The 23,782-nt window shown below is 40.4% G+C and overlaps 1 protein-coding gene across 1 annotated transcript in view; it reads right to left on the bottom strand.

Moving 5' to 3' along the window:
- Positions 1 to 23,782, bottom strand: part of PLXNC1 (plexin C1) — a gene marked incomplete at its 5' end in the record, with an annotated part of 177,452 nt that overhangs the window by 71,505 nt on the left and 82,165 nt on the right. The window contains 5 exons of the mRNA XM_006154842.1: positions 2,071 to 2,259; positions 2,378 to 2,581; positions 7,053 to 7,140; positions 9,545 to 9,724; positions 13,361 to 13,500. Coding sequence (XP_006154904.1) covers positions 2,071 to 2,259; positions 2,378 to 2,581; positions 7,053 to 7,140; positions 9,545 to 9,724; positions 13,361 to 13,500 — 801 coding nt within the window. The remainder of the gene's footprint in view (positions 1 to 2,070; positions 2,260 to 2,377; positions 2,582 to 7,052; positions 7,141 to 9,544; positions 9,725 to 13,360; positions 13,501 to 23,782) is intronic.

Here is a 23,782-nt window from a genome sequence, read left to right as displayed (position 1 = left end):
CATTTCCGGGGAAGACAAGCTGTGTCCTTGGACAAACCAAGAACATTCCCTGTGCCTCAGTTTCCTAATCTGTCAGTTGATGTGTGTAGGGGAGACTTAGAGATGTTAAACTTTGGCCCTCTTTGTCTTAAAGGAGTGGGGTCAATAAAGAGGCAGTAAAGTGAGGCTGTGAAGCCACTCTATCCTTTATTCTAAGAGAGTAACTTGACTTGTCTGTTCTACACCTAGTGCTCTTTGTCAAGCTTATTTTGAACAAAGCACTCTGTGTTAGAAATTAGTTTGGCAGTGCCGACTGGATGACCCTTGAGGGCCTTTTTCCAGTTTTTGCATTTTTGGTTATAAAAACGTGGTGAAACTTGTAAAGGGAAAGGCACTGCCTCACACCTATTTCTCATCAATGCACATCTAAGATACACCGAACACACTTCCATTCTTGGGGCCGTGGCTGTCCCTACAGAGGCATTTGAGCAAAGGAGCAGGAGCAGACTCTGGCCCCAAACAGCCCAGGTTGTCAGCCCCAGCTCTGCCACCTGCTCCCCTACCAGAAGGATCTTCAGTGAGTCCCTCAGCCATCCACTCCTCATTCTCTTCATCTCTAAAACGCAATGTTGATAGTGCCTCTTGGAAGGCTGTTGTAAAGACAAGCGGCTATGACGACCTGCTCAGAACTCTCCAAAGGCTTCCAAGTGTTCAAAACCTAAGTGCTTGTCATGGCCCTCCAGGATGGTTTTTTGCTCTCCCATCAACCTCCTCTGAACACTCACTCCTCATTCGTCTATTCCAGCAAATCTGTTGCCCTTTAGACACCCTGTCTCAGGATCTTCACAGTCCACAGTTCCCTTTGTCTAGAACATTCTACCCCATTCCCAATTCTACCCCCATACCCGATGGTTCATTCCCTTCTTTCTTGATGCCTTCACTCCACTCTCATCTTCTCTGCCTACTTCAATAAAACTCAGCACCATCTAACCCCGTGCACCTAATTCTTTCCTTTCACTGTTCTCCATTAACAATTGGCACCATGTGACACATTTTTTATTTAGTTTCTTTACTATATGTCTCTTTAGGTAAATTTAACAAAGATAGATGTTTTTGTCTGTTGTCTTCTCTGCTCTGTCCTTTACAGCAAAGGCACTCAGGAAGTAGGCCGTGAATGATGAAGAATGCCTGGATCTGCTCTTCTCAGCTACCATGAGTGGTGGGAGCACCTCTGAGTATAGTTATTATCGACTTTATAAGTGTCATCACCCCTTTACTGTGCACATGGATGAAGGGAAGCTCAGGGAAGTCAACTTACCTAAGGCCACACAGCAATTCATTAGTGCAGCACAAACATGAACACGTTTTTGTTTTTGCCTTCCAGTCCATTTTTCTTTTCTTGTCCCTTAACCAATTACTTATGACTATAGATCACAAAGCATTTAAAAATCTATATGTATAGATATATTGGGTGGAGTCTCTTATAGCATGAACACTGTAAATGGTGACTTCTAATATGTTTTCCTTCTCAGTGGTCTTCCACCTTCATTGTGGGACATAAATATAGCAGGGATAGATCTTTCAAACACATGCCTGGGACAAGATTAATTGCAGGAAGTATGACGTCATGGTCAAGGAAGCAGCCCATGACCCACAGATTAGTTGGTCTCCATTAGACTCATGCATGCTACCCTGAGTGTGCTGAGGAGGGGGCCCCCATTTTGGATTTCTGCTTAGACATGTCTCCTCTGCATTGAGGAAAAGAATGACAGCTCCTTCGTCAATGGGTCTAGAAATCTGTTTGCAGATGCTACCGTCTAAATGTATGGCTAGAACAAAAGCTATCAAGACTCATTAGTATTGTAGACAATGGTGCGTGCAATGCTTTGACATCCAAACAGGCACATGAGTGGATTCTGCCATCTATTTTGGAAGAATTATGCTTGGACTTGCAGTCCCAGCTTTGTTTATCTCCTATTTAAAACGAAGATATAAAGATCCATGAAAAATTCCATTCTGGCCTCTGGTTTATCCAAAGAATGACCAAAAATCAGGTCTAAAGAGAGCAGGTGAGTCTGCCAGGGGACTTACACGAACTTTCTTGGATGAGTTGACAATTTTGTTTGCAGAGTCTTTAATATCTTTAATTTTACAGAGGATGGTGGTGAGATCTTGGTTTCTAGTAATGTTTTCAAAACTGCAGTTTAATTGCTCATTTTCCCCATGGAAGAGAGTAATTTCAATGTCTTTTTTAGAAATGTTGAAATTATCATTTTCTTTCTGTATCAAAAAAAATGAAGTTGAAGAAATCAAGAAACATGTAGATACTCAGGAGCATAAACACACCTTTCCAGTCAAGAGGGGAGGAACACATCCCACTTCAGAAAAAGAAACATACTTGAATTTTTACTTGCAATTCTGTGTCCACCTCTGATTCTACCCGATACCCTGTAAACCTGGGGTCCTCCAGATACTGCAAGGTTCCACAGTCCAGGAGGGTGTCCTGTACTCTCAGCTTCACAGTGACATTGGCACGTGCTTTAGAACTCTTTAAACTGGGGGCTAAAAACCTGCAGGAAGTTGCCATACAATACGTAGAAACCTGGAAGAGAGGCAAAGGCCATTTTATTAACTTCCCCAAAGAATCGCAGCTCTGGTGTCTAAGAACTGAGTGACCTGGGCTGCCAAACTTCTCAATGCTTCTGTTTGCTCATCTGTAGCATGGGGTTAGCAATACTAACTGCCTTGCAGGATTCGTTTAAGTTAAAGGAAGGCTAAATTAGGTAACACATGCCAAAATGTTGAAACAGTGCCTGACACACAATAAGCACTCAACAAATGCTAGCTAATGTTATTATTATTATCAAAGTGATTCATGATAATGGGAGCAGACAGATGGTGGTGCAGAAGGAAAGGGAGCTAGGGAGAAAAAAGCAGGATCGAGAAGGAGGACTTTGGCCCAAAGGGCTTAGGTATCCTTCAGGTCAGTATGATTGAGTCCTGGCGAACTACGAGAAGTGAAGAACCCAACCTTGGCAGGAAGGGCCAGCCCTGACCTGTTCGTTGCTGCTGAATCACCCTTTGCTGGGGAACCTCCTGCAGAGTTTTAGCAGAAGTCACTTAACCACAAAGAGGAAAAAACTTTTCAGGCATAATAGAAGATAGGAGAAAACAAAAATAAAAGGAACAATGCATCCGCCATGAAATGAAGAGCATGAAAACTGGAAGCAATGCAGAAAGTGTGGTCCAATTTGCAAGACTTTTAGAATAAATAAATAAATAAATATTGGGTCATTGGAAATGTGTCATGACTTTTCCAACGACCCAATACGTTGTCATTTCCAGGAGTACTGAGAGTCAGGCAGAGAAAGCTGATGAGTAAGAAGAAGCTGAAAAATGGTTTTTAAAAGAGTAACCAAAGCAGTCAGCAGGTGGCATTGTGGTGAAGGTGCTGGACTCCCCTGGGACTGACCATGGTTTGAGACCTAGACCTGGCAGGTCCACCTCACAATGGACAGGTGTGTATGCATGCCCAAAATCCCAAGAGGAGAATGAAGAAGGGACTGCAGCATGGCCCTCTCCCCTGGAGTTTGATTGCTCACTTTCTGTCTCTCTGTCTCACGCATGCTCCCTATTGCAAAAATCTCTTTAAAAATTTTTTTAATTAAAAAGGGAATAACTAAAACTAGTGAAAAACTTGTCAGTTGAGGCAACCCACTCCCCCCCAATTTGGAGTAAAATAAAAGGGAGAGGTTACAGGGACTGCAGGTGGGAAAATCTGGCACAAAGAGCTGAGATATGGACAAGCACAACCTTCATCTACCTCAACACCTCTCCAAACGCAGCCTGATCTCCCACTGGCATCTCTGTCAATAGGATCAAAACACCATACCCACTGCCTCCACATCCTCAACTGATTTAACCCCTAACACACTGGCTTTTAAAAATAAAATTTTAATTTACTTTTCTTTGCTCATGATAGAGTACATGTATATGCATATGAGAGTGAGAAAAAGAGAGAGACAGAGAGAGAGGCACTCTCTGTGGAGTCTGGTCTCTCTGCAATCCCTTTCCTGCATCCTCCAGTCTGTTGGGTCATGGGCACTTATGCACATGCCTGCTGTTTCAGGCTGACTGGGCTGGGGATTTGAACTGCTATTACCACATGAGAGCCAGCTTCTCCTGAGCAGAGCATTCCCACTGAGCCACAGAACTGTCCCCAGATGCTTCTAGAAAGATCACCAGCAATATGCCAGCTCCATGGCCTAGTGGTGAAGGCAGCTGAATCCTACATGGCCTATTCAAGTCCCAGACCCCATGGATTGAGAAACATGCTGGGCACATGTGCACGCATACTCAAAATCCCAAATGAGGGAGTGATGGAAGAGAAGGGATTGTGGCATGACCATTCCCCATCGGGGCGTTTTCTCCTCTCCCTCTGTCTTTCTCTCTCTGGGAAATCTGTGTGCCCTGTTGCAGAAAAGAAATAAACCCAAGATTTCCAGTGGCAGGATCACCCCAACCTCAGAATCCTCAAGATGCTACATTTCTATTCCAGTGACCAGTAGACCTGGTCTGAATGCTTTTTCTCTAGTTTCCCAGTGACTTCTCAGTCACTTTTGGTGGCCATCCTACATTCTTTCACTCCTTAAAATGAAGCTATTTTGCCAGCTTCTGTCCTATACCCTCTTTCCTTTTTTTTGTGCTCTCAGTTCTACAACGTCACCTTCCACTCTCGGTTTAGCAATAATCCCCCAAAGAGGAGCCAGTCATCTCCAGCCTCACCATTGCCCTGCACTCCAGACCAGCCCAGCCAGCATCGCCAACACACCTGGACATTTGCATGTGCATCCTTTATCGGGCTCCCAGCCCTTTTAGACAACTGCCTCTCCAAATTGTCCCCTGCACCATTGCCAGAACAATAGCCATGGACTAGACTCAAGCTACTCCCTGCTTCGAGATCTTCAATAGCTCCCCACTGCCTACAGAATTAAAAGTAAAGTTTTCACTCTGACGCTGTCTTACGTGGCCCCAACACAGTTATTCAGCTATCCCTGTAGCTTGGTCCCAATTCACCGTCTTAAGTTCCAGCTGAGCAGGACTGAATGACGTTCTCATCACAGGCCTGTGAGGGGGACCAGCAGTTAGTGTAATGGCTATGTTGCTGGACTGCCATGTAGTCAACCGCGTTTTGAGTCTCAGACCTGGTGGCTTAAACTCATGCCGGGCGCATGTGTGTGCATGCCCAAGATCCTGAGAGGAGAATGGAGGAGAAGGGATTACAGGGTGACCGTCCCCCCTGGGGAGTGATTTCTTGCTTTCTGTCTCTCTGTCTTTCTGGCGAGTATATGTGCCCCATGGCAAAAAAACCTCTCCCAAAAAAACCAGGCCTGTGAGGAATCTGTCCTCAGTACCTGAAATCACCTCTCTGTTTCCATGGATCCAAATCCTACCCATCCTGCTGCAGTCTGCGGACATTCTTATTTCTGTCCATGTGTAATTTCTCTTTCACATGGAAACACATAGTACCTTCTTGGACACCCAAAGTCCTTAAGGTGGGAGAGAATCTGAGGACGTAGGCCTCAACAACACCTCATGCTATCAACTTTCTTTCTTTCTTTCTTTTTTTTTTTTTAAGAGAGCTTTTTGTTATAGGGTGTGTGCACTTGCCAGAGAGACAGAGAGACAAAAAGTGAGAAATCACCCCCAGGGGTGATGGCCACACTACAATCCCGTATCCTCCATTCTCTTCTTAGGATCTTGGGCACACACACCCACAAGCCATTGGGTTCAGGACTAGAACCATAGTCAATTATGTGGGAGTCCAGCAATGTAACCATTATGCCATCTGCTGGTTCTTCCCATGCTGTCAACTTTCAATCCCTCTGCAGATTTGTAGGCAGTGGGACCTCATTTATCTTTCGGCCCTGCATCCAGCATAATGTTTTGCCCACAGCAGATTCTCAATAATTTTCCTTGATTTGAGAATAGCTTTTGGAAGGAAGACCAAGACCACTGACAATGTCAGGTGCTGCCTCTGGGTAGAGTTTCTGTCCATGTGAATCATTCCACTGAATGTGCTTGCATCACAGAGATATGGTCCGGAATCAGATACCCTGTGGGGCTTGGAACAAGCTTAGAAATGAGTTGATAGTTGGACGTGTGCATGGCAAGCCTGTAAGGATGACATATCAGGAGGCCTCCTATACCTTGGCCTGAACCATGGGTCCTAAGCAGGGACAAGGTCTGCAGCCGCTCTTAGATCTTCTAGCCTTGGCAGGAAGTGGGCAGGCTGGGCCCCAGAGAGGCTGCTACTCTCACATCAAAGGAAGGGAGAAAGGGGAAGTGAGAAAGGGGAAGAACATTCGAAAGGAGTCTCAACGTGCACTTGGAGGCACTGACTCGTATCTGAAATCTCTCATCTCCCCTCTTACTCCTGGGGTTGGAGTTTCTACCCAGAGGTTCCTGAGACAATCATGAGGCACTGGTGAGAGAACTGAGCAGTGAGTGGGGACTAGACCCCTTCTACAGTTTCCACTAGAAGGAGATGAAAGGCAAAAGAAGGTGAGGTTAGATGAAATGGATCAAATTCAGTCAAAGAGACAATGAGAGGGAAGAAGCAGCATGTGACAAGACTTCTGGGACTTTAGAAAGTCAACTAATCTCTCCAAAGTAGCTCTCTCACTGCAATGGAAACACCACCACCTACTCTTCACAGCAATGCTATTCTTCTTTACCTCACACCTTAACCATTCACATATGTGCATTTTCACACATATTCATAAGCATGTCTCATTAAAATGACTTGCTGCAAATCACAAAAAGCGAAAATGGCTTGTCTTGTCGTATCAAGTTCATTTCTTTTCCCTCTGTGCTACAACTTGAAATACCCAACTACAAGTGGAAGGTCTTATTATTTCCATTATAGCGCGGATCATTCACATCATGCAACAGTTAAAAGTTTACAACATAAAATGCATAGAAATGAAAACTATCCCCCAGCATAGTTTAGCGTGGTGAAAGTAAAAGCATCCTTGAAAGTAACTATTATTACAAAGCAGCTGAAGACTTACATTTATGTTTCCTTTTAACTCATGGGAAATGATTAGGTTGTCAATTACATCAAAATTTCTGCCCATGATGGTTATATTTTGGCCACCACTGCAAAGAGACAAAGCAACCATAAGGATCTCACAGTAAACACACAGGCACCTTGCTTTCTTTTATGAACAAAGCTATCAACTGATTCACATTCAATATTAAACTCAGTCATGTTTGAAAGAAAATTAACTAATTTTCATTTCAAATGCAGGACAAGTTTAGAAGTCTTTCAAGAATACTGGCCACAAATTCATGGCTTTTAAGATGCATAAATATAAAAATTCAGGCCACATCCTATTTTAATTCTAGGAAAATGCCCACATTCTTCAGCAGATTTTGAGTTTCTTTGCGTCATTTTGCCACATATAATCAGATCATCAGCCGTACCCTGAACAGGTTTTACTAAACAGAATTTGGTTGATTGCTATTTAATCTATATGAAGATTCTTCAGTCTAACAATTTTCAAATCAAACACCCAACCTGCCAATTATATTTTATTTAGGGAATGAGGGAACTCTTTGGACAAGATAACATTATAAATGACATTAAAAGTATATATTCCTATTTGGTAAACCGTATAAATAATGGCTATGTTTATCTCTCCAAAACCAAGCTAAATGCTTTCACATGTTCTCAGTACAGGATCACACATGAGCAAAGTGGTCATTGGGTGTGAAATACACAGCAGTCCACAGCTGTGACTGCCTACGCACTCCCCCATACACGTAGGTTACCAGACACCCATTCTAGGGACAAGAGCTTGGGAATGTCAGGTCCAACAACTGGCCGTGTCTCCTGATGACAAGGCCAGGCGGTGAGCATGAGCAGGCCAATTTGTGTAGAGCAGAGAGAAGACATTGAACTCTGTATCCTCCAGCTGCGAGGGGGAAAGGCTGAGTTGGCCTCCTGCCAACCATTACCATTACCAGCAACCGAGCTAAACGTGCTCTGAGATGGCCAGACCGCGGAGTCATGTCCTTGTGCAAGACACATTGACCCAGTTAAAACAAGAGACAGGCTCAGGATGTCACAGATGACGGGATGGTAAGGAGCCTCTTACTTCACAGTGAAACAGAATACTATGGCACTCAGAGCACAGCTTCCTGAACTGAGCTGAACTGCCTGGGAGCCTGCAGCAAGTTATTTGAACCCAGTCTGTGCCCCAGTTCTCTTGTCTGCAAAACGGAGGACCCAAGCGGATCACTTAGGCTCATGGCAGGGATTAACCCAGTCAATAGGTGCACCGCGCCAGGCACATGGTAAGCACCGCATCAATGGCTGCATTTATTTATAGGGTGGAACTAGTCCCAGAGCAGGGGATTGCTGTACTAGAGCCTTGGATTTGAAATTCCAATTTTCCTTATGCCACTATTATGGGATAAATTGCGCCCCTGCAAAATTAATGTTGAAGTTCTAACTCTCAGTACCTCAGAATATGACTGTATTTGGAGATAAGGCCTTTAAGGAGGTGATTAAGGTAATGAGTTCATTGGGGTGGGTCTGAATCCAGTGTGACTGATGTCCTTATAAGAAGAGATTAGGACACAGACACAGGCAGAGAGGACCACGGGAAGACACAGGGAGAAAACCCCTCCACGGGTCATGCAGATTGGCCTGAGAAGAAACCAACCTTGAACTCAGACATAAAGCCTCTGGAACCTGGAGGAAATAAATTTCTGTCATTTCAGTCACCTAGTCTGTGGTGCTTTGTGATGGCAGGCCTAGCGAGTGAAGATAGCCACCACCACCTCTCATTCAATCTTAAATAAGAATATTAAAGTTATTTTTTTTTCCTTTTCCTTTTTTCCCTTTCTTTTTACAAAGCTTCATCTATAGCTTTATCTAGGGAGTACTTTGAAAATTAGCTTCATGCTGTGTTAGGTGAAGAAAATATCTTCAGGGTTATATTCCAAAATCTCAATATGAATTTAAATTCAACTAGGGGAATTTTTTTTATTATTAATATATTAGGTTCACCTGGAAGAGTGTACTCTGGAATTTCCATCTCTTACTTAGGGAATATCTTTGAAATGTAGATATTGCCTTTCCTTTTGATAGCTTCCAATATTTCCCCCAAAGAATTCAAACCAGTTTACCCTAAAGGTTATAAAGTGAAAGATGTAAGAAATCAGCCTTTGATCGTGAGCAGGCGTCAGCCATAGTGAAGAGGGTTGTATATTCGTATCAGAAATGAAGGCTAAGACCAGTTATTGCAATTAAGCAAACGTTGTAGCTGTGAGCTTCCAGGCGGCCACTGGCTAAGAGAAAATCAAGATGTGCCCACAGAGTCCACTGTGACCATGAGAAGCGATCACCCTGTCAGGTATGCATTTTTCACGGAATAAATTCTAACAGGAACTCTGTAAGGGAGATTTAGATAGGACTATTATTTCTGAATTTATTTGAGTGAGATCCAAGGTCTTAACCACACTGAGAGGAACATATTATAAATCTAGACAGTACCTGATCCAGGTGATAGCAGGGACGATAAGGGAGCAGTGTGGCAGAGCGATGTAGGATAAGGGTCCTACAGAAGAGCAGTCCCCACCGTCGAACTGGATACACACATCTTTCATTTCTTTTCGGCTTGATGGAAGAGAGAATTTCATATGGGTGTCATTCAGCACATGGCTAACCCGTATCCTGGGAAGGGGTGAAAGAAGGGACAGTCCACTTCATGACCCATCACAACAGCCGAGGGAACTGCTGGTTCATCAGGGGTCACTTACTCAATCTGGGTATTATTTGGGGCTGGGTTCCTCTTTTTGTCCATGCATTTTTATCTTTTTTATTTGCATTTTCCTTACATGTGGGAAAGGAAGAGGATGTAAACCATTGCCTTAAGAAGCCCTAATAGAAAATGACTCAATTATTTTGAGGAATTATGGTTAACTTCGTGGGATACAATAATGGCACTGCTCTTAAATGTTAGAGATCTATGCTGACGTATTTATGAGTGGAAGGACGTGGTGTCTGGAATACATTTCTAAGAAACTCCAGCCACGACATTTGCAAAGGAGGAAAAAAAAAAAGCGGACAACCGAGATGAAACAAGATTGGCAATATGTTAATAAAATTTGATCTGGAGATGAATACAGACAGGTACACTACATCCATCTCTCCTGGTGACATTTTAAATTTTCCTTGAGAAAAAGCTTTTAGGGCTATAATTGGGTGCTGTGCATTGGGAGATGGATCCCACATGGGCGACCATGGTTTGAACCGGGCCCTTGCAACTTGACAGACATGCTAGGCTGTTCATGTGTACCCCAAATGGATGGAGGAATAAAGGAAGGAGGATTGTGACATGATCATGACCTGCCGTGGGGTGCTTTCTCTCTCTCTCTCTCTCTCCTCGAAAGTGCGTACACCCTTTGGCAATTAAAATTTAAAAAGCTTAAAAAACATTCTGACTCAAGCACGGAAGGGTAAAACCCAACATCTGAGTTTAGAATTCTGCCTTCGGAAGGCCAAAGCCCTTGTCAAGAGCACAGGGGTCTCAGAATGAATTAGCCTCAGGTTAGCTGCCTCCCTAAGCAGCTTCCAGACTGGGAATAAGCCAGGACTGTCCTAGGCGTTCCTTACGTCCAGAAACAGCTGGCCCTTGCCCTTCAGGAGCAAAGGCTTCAACCATAGTCTCTTGGTAAGCTCATGTGTCCCGTCTGTGATGACCCTCTAAAGCACGCACCATTAAGACTGGGTTGTGTCTGAACAACGCTTGGTGTAATTATGCCACACAGCAATCTATTATTACCACTTAAAGGATATGTGCATGATGGCTAACTTTCATGCTATTATTAAACCTTATGATTAGGCAAATTCAAAAACTGTTTGAATTGGTTTACACCACTTCAAATTTACGTTTTTTTAGACAGATTTTTGCTATAAGCTGCGTGTGCTTCTTGGAGAGACAGAGAGAGACACAGAGATATAAAATGAAAAATCACCCCCTAGTGGGGATGGCCACACCACAATCCCTTCTCCTCCATTCTCCTCTTGGGATTTTGGGCATGCAAGCATATGTGCCCAGTGCAAGTTTGAAGCTGCCTGGTCTGGGACTCAAACCATGGTCAATCATGTGGGAGTCCAGTGACATAACCATTATGTCAGCTGCTGGTCCTCCCAGATGTATATTTTATGTATATTCAGAGCAAAGCTGGAGAAAATTCATTATCAAATGACTATTAAAATTCAAACTTGTTTATAAATTTGAGAAAGAAAAAGGTGGGACTGTAGGTAATTCCACTACTTTTCTTACATTTTTCTCTTCGAAATAAAAAGGCATTAAAAAATACCATAATAAAAGAGTTGGGGATTATAGCATGAACACAGGTGTAGGATTCACTGAGTCTTATGTTGACTGCTCGTGAACTTCGGTTCACCACACAGATGTGGTTACTGAAATGCTCCAAGCACAAAGGTCTCTTAGTCATTTAATTTAATAACTGTGGTATCTTGAGACACATTCGGAATTGAAATGAGAGCATAAAGAGTCAGAACAGGGTAATGCTCTGAAAAATGACTTATTTTCTAGTAACGTTGATTGCCTTTCAGTGAACACACAGGTGTCTAACTTTACAGATTTTGTTCCACAAAATGAAAGATTTTTGCAATAACGTGTTTAACCAGGATAAACGGCACAACAATACCTATGTTGCATAGATACAGCTTCTAATGTGTGCTCGATAATTCTGGTAAATAGCAGAACAGAGGAAAGCTACCAAAGAGCAGCTTTTTTCATTAAGATCACAGATATAACAAATTTACTGCCAGGAGGGGAAGGGGATGGCAGTGATGTGCAGCAAATGAATTAAAACAGAAAATTCAGTAAATAAGCATGGCAGATTAGAATGCTGAACAAATCTGTTTTAGTAGTTAAAAACCAAAACATCACGCTTCAGCAGATTGTCTTAAATGCCTTTCCATGATGAGAATAAGCTCAGTATTATACTTCCTGTAGACTGCAACATCTTTTACTTCAAATTAGCCCAAACTTGTAAAAGTTAACAAGCAGAAAACTCATGTAATCTGTTGTCTTATTATCATTACGTCTTTTTTTTTTGGAGAGGGAGGGGTCACAATGTGCACAAGGACATCAGAAAAACTGAAATGTTTTTCCTCAACATTTCATTGATAGGAGGAGTTAGGGAGAAAGAAGCCTTAGAAATAATGTCCACATGGCACACTGACCAGATAGTTACGTTGCCATCTTTGGTTCTTTTTCACTACTAAGATATATACTAGTAATTTAATTATCTGAGATTGAAACCAAATCAGTAAAGAGAAAAAGTCTACAGAGGATAAAATTTTCACCTAAGATGGATTAAATTTTTTTTTCAACTTTGTATAACATATTGGAAGAGTTGCTCCATTAAATTTTCCACCAAATTCTGGGGTACTTGACTATTTTGTCTACATGCATCTTAAAAATGGTGTTTGCTACTGTACATACTTGATTTTGTTAATAAAAGTGAATCAAATCCAAAATAGGCAACATCCTGAAATTATTATTATTATTTTTTTTTTGGAGAGGTTTTCACTATAGGGTGCGTGCACTCACCAGACAGACAGAGAGAGACAGAGAGACGGAAAGCAAGAAATCACACCCCAGAGGGGATGGCCACGCCGCAATCCCTTCTCCTCCATTCTTCTCTTGGGATCCTGGGCACGCACACACACGTGCCCAGCGTGAATTTTAAGCCACCGGGTCCTGGACGCGAACCGCAGTCGACTATGTGGGAGTCCAGTGACATAGCCATTACGCTAACTGCTGGTCCCGTCATCCTGAAATTATTATGTACTCAGATTTTGAGCGAATAACAAGGGACAGAATCTCTCACCATGAGCACCAAATTTGTTTCGAATGTTTAGTTTCTGGAGCCACACTATAGCAAATACTCAGATTAACCGGCCCACTTTGATGGATAGAAATAATGTGACTAAAAATAAATAATAAAGTTAAATAAAAAATAATTATTTAAAAATAAATAAATAAATAAATAAATAAATGGGGCCCAGCAGGCAGTGTAGTGGTCAAGGGCACTGGACTCCCACATGACCAACTGCAGTTCGAGTCCCAGACCTGGTGGCTAGCTTTCTCACTTTCTCACTCTCTCTCTCTCGGTCTCTCTGTGGTCCAATTAAAATAAATAAATAAAGTTAAATGAAAAATAATTCTCTTAAAAAATAAAAAGCAAAGAAATAAGGTAACTATATCTTCCTTTGGCATTAGTTTTACCTTTACGTTGCCAAGGGTAAATGACTAGTATTTCAACTTACACGTCCTTATCACAAGTACTGGTTCCTTTCAGGATCATGGTGATGCTCGATGCCTGGGTAAAGTTTGCTCCCGTTACTATCACATTATTTTTCCCTAAGGTCGATATTTTCTGTGGCTCAATGGACTTAATGTAGAAGACCTATTGGAAATAAAAGATTAAAACATGAGAGTAAAGCTTAAGAAATGGCATTGTTCCAAAGAGTCTGTTTATGCGCTGCAGTCGAAGAAATCACGGGGAAATTACAACATTTTGCAAACACAAGCAGGCAGTGTTTAATGAAATCAATGAATGCAAGGAAGAGTGCTGAAGATTCATGTCTCTCAACATGCGACAGCATGAGGTCAAACCAATTAGTCTTTGTCTCACAAGACAGTTGAAAATCCAGTTGAAGAGTCTGACATTCTGTCTGAAGAGTGAGATATCACTAGAGTTTCGAAATGCTCACTGCCTTACAGCCTCTGGAGGTTCACAATATAAGCAAAATGAAGTAAAAGAAAAGGAGTCCATTGACTGCAGGCCAACAACAGACTTGTCATTAAGTTGAAATAAATGTCATTCCAGATAAATTTAATTGCCAAGAAAATATTTCATATTTTGTTTGTTTGTTTCAGTTAGGTTATTTGAATCAAAGACTATACTTCAGGGCAGGGAAGAAATCTTAAGAAATCAACCCATTCAGTCTCCAAATACCAAGTGGTTGAAGCTAAACCACTGTGGTCAACCATTTCTTCTCCAGTGTACAGATAGCACAGTTTCCTCCTTACTACCCAATTACAGATGTTATCAGGCCTACGATTAATAACAAGTCCCAGGACCAACAGTTGGTGTAATGGCTATGTCACTAGACTCCCATGTAGTCGACTGTCATTCGAGTGCTGGACCCGGTGGCTTAAACTCAACGCTGAGCACGTGTGCATGTGTGCCCAAGATCCCTAGAGGAGAATGGAGAAGGGATTGTGATGTGGCCATCCCCCCGGGGGGTGATTTCTCGCTTTCTGTCTCTCTATCTTTCTCCAAAAACAAAACAAAACAAAACAAAAAACACATGTCTCTTGGAGTCTCCAGACATCTAGCTTCTTCTAAGTCACATCCCCTCTTCATTTACAAGGTCTAATCAAACTCCCCCTTTAAAAAAAATCCCTTTATTTCATGGGAAGAATCATTTCCTTTTTCAAGACAAGATGATCCTGATAAAACAATCCACAGATGCTATCATCGATTGTTCTGATCATTTTGCTGTTCTTTTGTAGACCACTTCCAGTAAGTCTGTGTTCTTCTCTAGTACAGTGACCACAACAGGACAGAAGATGCTAGGATTCTGGCTCATATAAAGTACAGTAGACTTCGAGTATGAATGAACTTCATGTACTCTTGATATTTGAAAACGATCCCAAGATCCAGAGATGCTTAATCATGTGACATTTAGCCAAACCACAAATGCTGAGTGCTTCCACTGAAGTCTAAAAGGAAGCCACTGAGCCACAGGGAGAGCTGCCGTGATGGCCTGCACCTGCCTAACACCTGCCTCTTGAAGCAGCTGGGTAATCTCTGCTCCTGTGTGTGGGCAAGGCTCATCAGGATGGTCTTGCAGGGCTGCTAGGACAACCCACCCTGCTGAAATGGACATTTTCTCATTCTGCTCTTCAGCAAACACAGGTGCTCCATGGTAGAGCGGTCACCATCAGTCATTATAGCTATAGATTGGTTTTGCAGATTGAGGTAAATTCATCATTAATGTCATCACAGCAATGATGTAACGTGACAGAGAATTGATTTCGGTGGCAGAATTTATTTTAATCACTTTGTAAAGGACTTTGGACTCGTATTTATAGAATCACAAAGGGCCTGAAAGGGTCACTTTAATTATCCTGTTATACTTGACTGCATTTTATGGGGGAAATTATCTGCTAGAGTGGTACTTGGAATGGGGGGATTAGCAAAGACTTCAAGATAAATCCCTTGAAAATGTCAAGTGTGTGTTGTATAGCAAAAGGCTCACTCTTTGCTCTTACAGGATGACAGCCAAGTGAACAAATATTTATTGAGCACCTATAGTCTCCTTAGGACAGCACTCGATGTTTTGAGGGGACACATGATCTACATGTGCATTAGCTGAGGCATTGACAACTTCAGCCTCCAGGCCAAATCCTGGCTGCTACCTGATTCTGTATGGCCCATGAAAAAAAATGTCCAAAGAAGAATGTTTCATGACATATGAAAACACATGAAATTCATATTTCAGTGTCCATCAATATTTGTATGTTGTCTCTGCCGGCTTTTGCACACAGCAGCAGAGCTGAATAGCTGCAACAGAGACCATACGGCCCGCAAAGCCTAAAATATTTACTGTCTGGCTCTTTGGAGAAAAAAATGTCCTGACCTCTGCTCTAGAGGAGTCTGTTGTCTTCTTAGGGAGGCAAAGAATTTTTGTTTTGTTTTGTTTTTCCTGTAAACTTCGATGCAGGCTGCATTTACAAGTCAACTGTGACGCCCAGGCTTCCTTGCTTTCTAGATAGTCCTTCCCATGCCTTATATGTATACCGTTGATGTCTGCTAGAATGTAATATTCAAGCATGCCAAGTAAATGCTACTTCACTACTCTCTGTAGAGGATGAAAAGAGCCTTCAACTAATGTGAAAAATATTTTTTAAGGAAGTTGTGTTTTGCTCCTTAAATGGTTCTACAAACACCATCAGAGGACCTGCCATGTTGTCTTATTAACTTTCTATTTCCCCCTGAGTAGAGACAGCCTTGCTACTTCAGAAGGATTTCATTTTAAAACCTCATTGTTTAGAGAAGTTTCCATCGGCCTTCTAGGACAGCATCCAGTCCTGGCCTATCTCACAAAACCAGATGTTTCTAGTCTTCTTTCAAAGAGGTCAGATTAGTTGTTCTTTGTGTGCTTGGAGAGCCTCTCCTAATATTAATAAGTGGGTTAAAGAGCTACCAATAATACCCTTCCTCCAAAATAACACAGGAATGTAAGAAAATGTAAAAACAAAAATAATAACAGGGCAGCTATATTACTCTACTACACAGCTGCGACAGATTTTAGAAATACATTTTCTATTTTTGCTGATAAAAACTTTTGTAAGTCCCATATAGACAAAAAGACAGTAAATGATGTCCCTACAAATGTCTGACATACTCAATATTTTAGATCTATTTTTCTATTTTAATCAAGACTTAATTTATCACCTGACATGAAGTAGCTGATCCCATCAGCTTACACATGGGAGGGGTTAATGTAAAAACATAATTTAGCTAGATACAAAGGACTATTGTTTACAGACCTATGGTGAGATTATTCTCTCACACTATGTCCAAAGATTTTTATATAAAACCCAAATATCGTGACTGTAACAGTCACAACCTGTGTTGTCCCACAATTAACCTTGGAATAATCTACTTCTTGTCAGTTACATCTTAAAGGTTTAAAAGTTATTTTTTATGGCTGCACAGTTTTAAATTATTGAATAAAATACTATAATCTCGGGTCTCTTGTGAGTTTAAATCACTCTCTGTTCTATATAAGAAAGCACATTAGAAACTGGTTAATTAGGAGATTTATAGAATACTCAATTATTTTTATTTTTTTAAAAAAAACTAGCTCATTATAAAATATTGGAAACAGCACAGCCACTAAGAAATAGTTATCTTTGAAAAGGTCTAAGAGGATTACTCCTGACAGTACAAGAACCTTTTGTGAAGTCTGACGTCAACACAATTCAAATTACCATGACATTAATGGAGAAAATACTGCTATGATTGAAAAGAATATTGGAAAGTGGTGCATTAGGAAGGCACAGTTTATTAAGACCAAATTGTACTCTATTAATCTGTTAAAAAAATCTGAATATAGCAAAGCTCTCTGTAGGCTTGGACCTGAATCAACACTCAGTAAAATGTCTCTCAGATTTTCACTTGTGAAATTAGTTCAAACAGGACTGGATAAAAAGTCACATGGATTCCAAACCAGCTGGAAATCTGAGACCAAAAGACATTAGAGAGATGAAAGGTAGCACAACTAATTAAAGGAAAGTGTCCTATCGGGCCCTACAGGGGTGAGTATTTGGTTCAGAATTATTTAACATCTTTATTAATGACTGAGAAGAGAATGGAAGTAATATATTAATAAAATGTTTAAATTGAAAAGAGTGGTAACCAGCAGTGGGCATGGGAAAGTAGGAAAGGAGGTGAAATATGGAAAGAAAATAACAAAATGTAATCCCACAGAAGAAAAATTTGAGAGCTAAACGAAAAGGTTATCTATTTGATGCTCAGCCCCCCACTGGGGCACAGCCCCAGGGACCTTCCAGTTAGCCTTATCAATAGTTAGCAACATGTCTTGACATAGACCTAGAGACTTCCAGACAGAAGGTGATAGACCAATGCTCTCCACTAAGACATCAAGACACTTCTTTAAGGTGAGGTTGACATGGCCCAGTGTGGGGCTGTCAAAGTCACTCCTTAAAGATGTTACTTTTGGCCACTGACCTTTCTACACACGGTTCCTCAGAATTGGCATTGGTGGCCGATACCACATGTGATTCTAACTTAAACCCATGCTCAAAGTCTATCCCTCTGCCTAGTTTCAACTTAAACATGAGATTCTTGCTGCTCTACTCCAGGAGCCTAATCTGAAGCCTCTTCTGCTTTCCCTGTCTTGGGGAAGATGACCAGCTTTGTTTAAATCTGACTCCATCCCAAGCTACCCCTCGCCTCCTGTGTCTTTGATGTTAATACAGTCCCCTCACAGCCTGGCCAGGCTGTAGGTCTTGGTCCCACCCTGCATCTGTGGCACAGTTGTTGGGGAGGCATACTTTGACAGCATAGTACCAAGAAATGCCAATATTTGTTTTATGGTTGAATGTTTATTTATATTCAGTTTAAGCCATGCAATGTAGAGTGATGGTTAAAACTGTGAACTCTTGAACAGGACTACCTGAATTCAAATCTCTTTTTACTCATTTACTACTTACTTATTCTCTCTAAGCCAAAAATTCCTTGTCTGTAAAATGAGAAATACAGGTTCATTGTGAAGCATAAATGCCTACTCTGAGCTCAGGAAATAGTGTCGTTTTAACAAACACTAGCTACCTCTGTCCAATTTAATACATCCTGGCATTCCTTCTTGTATCTTTTTCTGTTGTACACATTCAACTGCTTCATGAAAATGTACCTTACTTCCTCTGAAATATTAAAAGCTCCATTGTCTTACAAGGTTGTAGGTTCCCTTATAAGCTTCATGGGAGGACCCATTTTGCTTGCCTTCCAGCGCATAGTTATTCAACAAACACATTTCAAATGAATTAATAAACAAACAACTAGAAGTAAACCTTACAGCATGTAGCACAGTGCTAGGCCCTTAGAAGCTACTTGACATGATTAAATTTAATTTCATGTTTAAAGGTAAGATCCCTGAAAGAGCCCACCTAGATGGCCTATCAGAAATTAAAAGGAGCATTCAAAAGTGATGGAGAAAGGGGAAGAGAAAGAAAAAACATTTTGGATGTAAATTCCTCAAGGACAAGAGATATGGCTTGGTATGGTTTATTTCTGTCTAATAGTGATACAAATATTGTTAGGAATAATAAATATTAGGGTGTCATCACATATAGATCTTTACAACTTTGCCTTGAAAGCACAGAAGAGAGGGCAGCTGTCTACTTGTAGCAGATGAGGGCACCAGATGGAAGACTGGTGAGACAAAGACGGAAAAGTGACTGGGGCAGGATGATAGTGCCCGCGGTTCCTGATTTAATTTTATCTAATAAATGGGTGGAGAGAGAGAGAAGAGAGGGAAAGTGAGACCCTTGCAGCTGAAAAAACTCCTGGGAACCAGCAGTTAGTGTAATGGCTGTCACTGGACTCCCACATAGTCGACCACAGTTCGCATCCCGGACCCGGTGGCTTAAAACTCACGCCAGGTGTGTGTGCGTGCGTGCCCAAGATCCTGAGAGGAGAATGGAGGAGAAGGGATTGCAATGTGACCATCCCCCCTGGGAGGTGACTTCTCGCTTTCTGTCTGTCTCTCTCTGTCTGTCTGGCGAGCGCACATGCCCAATAGCAAAAACCTCTCAAAAAAACAAAACAAAACAAAAAAACCTCCCTATGTGAGGTCAAGTATAGATTTTTTTTAGTTCCTTTTCCTATTTGGTCAAGATTTTCCTTAATGTAGCACGCCTGGTAAATGACGGCATGTTTTTGGATTAGGATATAGAAGTGGGTCTCAGGGTCATAAAACAATGAAAGACCAGCTGAGATTTAAGCAGAAACCCTATCTCATAAGTACCACAATTAGGGATGAGCAAATTCACACATTAAAAACAAAAAGTCTTAAATAGCGGTCCATTGTTTTGGAAGAATAAAGTCAAAATTCCATGTAAGGTTCTTCACACGCAGGTTCCAGAGTCATTTCAATCTTGTGTGCTACAATTTCCTGCCCCCTCTGCTCCAGCCAAATTGAATTCTAACCCAGGAATTTTCTGGACCCACATCACACTTTTACTTATGCTAGTTCTCTTTAGAATACCCGCTCCTCCATCTTCATGTGTCTAAATACTTCTTATCCCTCAAAGGTGGGCTGAAATGCCATCTCCATCAATCAATCCAGCTGTCAATCAGAGACTTAACCAAGCACACTGATTAAGTGTTTTTAACTGCCAGGCAGTGGGCTTAAATAAACAGGAAGAATGAAGGCAAGGCCTGGGGCACAATGAGGCTCTCTGGGTTTGTATACTTTCTGGCTCTTTTAGTTAAGTTAACTTAACTTTTATTTATTTATTTATTTATTTGTAATCTCGTATTATTACTTTTGTAACTCATGGATAAGATTGTTGAGATTGATTGCTAAAGATATGCCTGATTCATTTCTGATCTCCTCATGGTCTCTATGGTGCTCAGAATAATGAAAACTGATAGGTACTCAATAAACACCTGCAGGGAAGAAGCAATCTTAGCTCAGGATTACAAAGCCTAGACCTAAGCCTGCACCATTTCTAGTGCCTGCCACATAGGAAGTACTTGGTTCATATGTAATATCAGAAGACACATTAAAGGAAAACTCTGATGACTTCTTTGCTGGGCAAAGAATTGCAAAGAGGTTGGGTGCTTTGTTCAAGGCCAACATGAGGACCCAAAGTGGAAACCAGAATGTTACACATTCCACATGATAATGAAAGACAGCAGTGTTTTCACAGAGTATGAGAAACCCCTTCTGTGACAAGTAACACTCTATTCTCTATCAACCAAAATTGAGATAATGTTCTGAGTCACATATTTAAAGAAAACATTTTAGTATCAACAAAATGTCTTCTCCAAACTTAGAGGAGTAATCCACAGAGAAGCACTGAAGACAGATATGAGCTTTCATTTTCAGCCTCTTCCCAACTTCAGTCCTTTTAACCACACAATGTCAGAATTCAAAGGGTGCAGGAAGACAGGAAACCAAGATTCAATGACTTTATTATTATTACTTTCCTTAAAATGAATGAAGTTTAAAAAGTTACTGGTTGGGATCAGTACTTAGCAATAAAAAGAAATTATTAATACATAAAAAACTTGGATGAATTTCTAGAGAATTACGTTGAGTTTAGAAAATCTAGGTCCCCAAGGAGTACATCTAGATGGTTCCATTTATGTAAAATTATTGAAATGACAAAATTACAGAACTAGAGACCAGATTAATGGTTGCCAAGTATCAGAGATGAGGAGTAGGAGGGAGGAGAAAATTAGTGTGGCTATCAAAGGGCAACTCTGGAGCCTTGGGATGATGTAGCTATTCTCTATCTTGACTGTTGTCAATGGCAATATTCTGGTTGTGACATTCTGCTACAGCTTTACAAGATGTTACTATTGGAAGAAATTGTGTAAAAAAAAAGGATTATTTTCTTACAACTACATATCAATCTATAGTTATCTCAAAGTTAAAAGCTTAATTTTTTCCAAAGCAGTCTTGAAAAAGGAGAGCAAAGTTCTCACTCAAAGGACTCACACCTCCAGATATGAAAATTTACTATGAAGCTAAAGTAATCAAACAGTGTGCTGCTGACTGCTGACATACAGACAAACATATGAACCTTTGCAACAGAAAAAAACGCTCACAAATAACCCTCAGTTATTTCATTAAATGATTCTTAACAAGAATGCCAAGACCATTCAATGGAGAAAACACATCCTTTTCAACAAATGATGCTGGGAAAACTAGATATTCACAAGCAAAAGATTGAAATTGAACCTTCACCTTATATCAATACAAAAATGAACTCAAAATAGATGAAAGATCTAAACATAAGGGTTAAAACTATACACTTAGAAGAAAAGCTAGAGTTTGAAAAGCTTTATGACATTGGATTTGGCAATAATTTCTTGGCTCTCACACCAAAAACACATGCAATAAGGAAAAAAATGGATAACTAGATTTCATCAAAATTAAACTTTGGTACATCAAGGACACAATCAACAGAGTGAAGTGGCAACCTATGGAATGGAGGAAAACATATGCAAAATATTTATTCAATCAGTGGTTGATATTCAGAATATATAAAGAACTATTTCAACTCAATGACAACAAAACAACCTGATTTAAAAAATGGGTAAAGAACTTGAACAGACGTTTCTCCAAAGAAAATTTTAAAAATAAAATAAAATAAAATAAAATAAAATAGAGTTGCCTTCCAATCTAGCAATTCTGCTCTGGGGATAGATTCCAAAAAATTTAAATCAGGGTTTGAAGACAGTAGTACGCCCATGTTTATAGCAGCATGACTCACAATAGCTAAAATGTGGAAGCAACCCAAGTGCACTTCCATGGATGAATGGGTAGACAAAATATGGTGTATACATACAGTGGGATATTATTTAATTTTAAAAAGGGAGGAAATTTTGATCCATGCTGCCCACATGGATGAACCTTGAAGACAGTACACTGATGGAAATAAGTCAGTCATGAAAAGACAGATACTGTATGATTCTACTTATATGAGGTACTTAGAGTAGTTAAATTCATAGAGAATGAAAATAGATTGATGATTGCCAGGGACTTGGGGGAAAGAACGATAAGTTGTTGTTATTAAATGAGTACAGAGTTTTAGTTTTAGTTTTACAAGATGAAAAGTGTTCCAGAGATTGTCTGTATAACAATATGAACGTACTAACACACAGAACTGTACACTTAAAAACAGTAAAGATGGTAAATTTAAATTTTATGTTACATATATTTTGCCAAAACTGAAAAAAATCTCTGAAACTGCAATAAAGTTTTAAAAAAATTGTGTTTCCTTGACCCATGTCCCTGTCACTGTATCTCAGTTTTACAAACCAATGGGAAGAGAAAAGTAATCCATCACTTAATAAAACCTCAAAGGTTTTTAAAGTTTGGAGATATTGGCACATCAAGCTTTTCTAATGCCTTTAATTAATGTAATCCACTTTGACTCATATTCTCTCTGCCTGTTACTTAATTCACCTAAAGTTACCATCAACTTTTCCGTAATGATTAAAAATGTGCTACTTATTTATATTGGCACTTAACCTTAAATAGCAGCAAATGGAGAAGTTAAAGCCACAGATTAGTCATGAAATAGAAAACAGCCTTTTTTTTTTTAATGCTGTTGTTTGTAATTTGACTGCTCCCACTAGACCCCAAGGTTAATGAGAGCAGGAACTTGTCCTCTTCTTGTTTGTTTTTTACCACATTCAGATGCTCAGTGAATTTTTGCCGATTGGGTGAAGCCAGCACTATGCTGAACTTCAAGCACAGCCACTTATGTTCTGCCTGGCAATGTTTACACTGTCACGTCCCTTCTTTTCAAACATGACAGACATATTGAGCTTGGCAATTGATTATAAAGAAAATAAAAAGAAATTTCCAAGGAAACTTAATGGAAATACAACCCTTTCTAAGAAGGGTAGAAAAATGCACATTCTATAGCAACTCTTCACTTTCGCACCATTAGCTACAGGTTAGATTATTTCTACAAAGTAAAGAAAAACAATTACATTGAGGCTAGTCTGCATACTTTGCATAGACCCCATCCACACACATAACCCCAGAAATGCAATCTTAATATGTGCTTCAAATTGAAATACCCTTTGGCTGTGTGCTATACTTCTAACTCTTCCCGAGCGAGCCACAAAGTCACCTTTAAAATTTTACTCCTATCAGAACAACATCATTTTTCATAATTACAGAGTTTTAATTTCTTTTATGTGAATGTGCAGGCTTTGATGTATTGAGTCAGTTAAGGAAAACTTGGTTAAAAACCAAGGTTAAAAAAAAAAAGGAAATTTTGGTAGACCAAATTAGATCATTGGGAAAGTCATGGCATATTTTTCTATGTTTCTCTATGCAAAAATATGTCATGACTTTCCCGACAGCCCAATAAAATAGGGAATTTTATTATTTATTATTATTATT

Source organism: Tupaia chinensis, unplaced genomic scaffold (genome assembly GCF_000334495.1).
Source record: "Tupaia chinensis unplaced genomic scaffold, TupChi_1.0 Scaffold000423_1, whole genome shotgun sequence".
NCBI lineage: Eukaryota > Metazoa > Chordata > Mammalia > Scandentia > Tupaiidae > Tupaia > Tupaia belangeri.
This window is presented reverse-complemented; position numbering and strand designations above follow the sequence as displayed.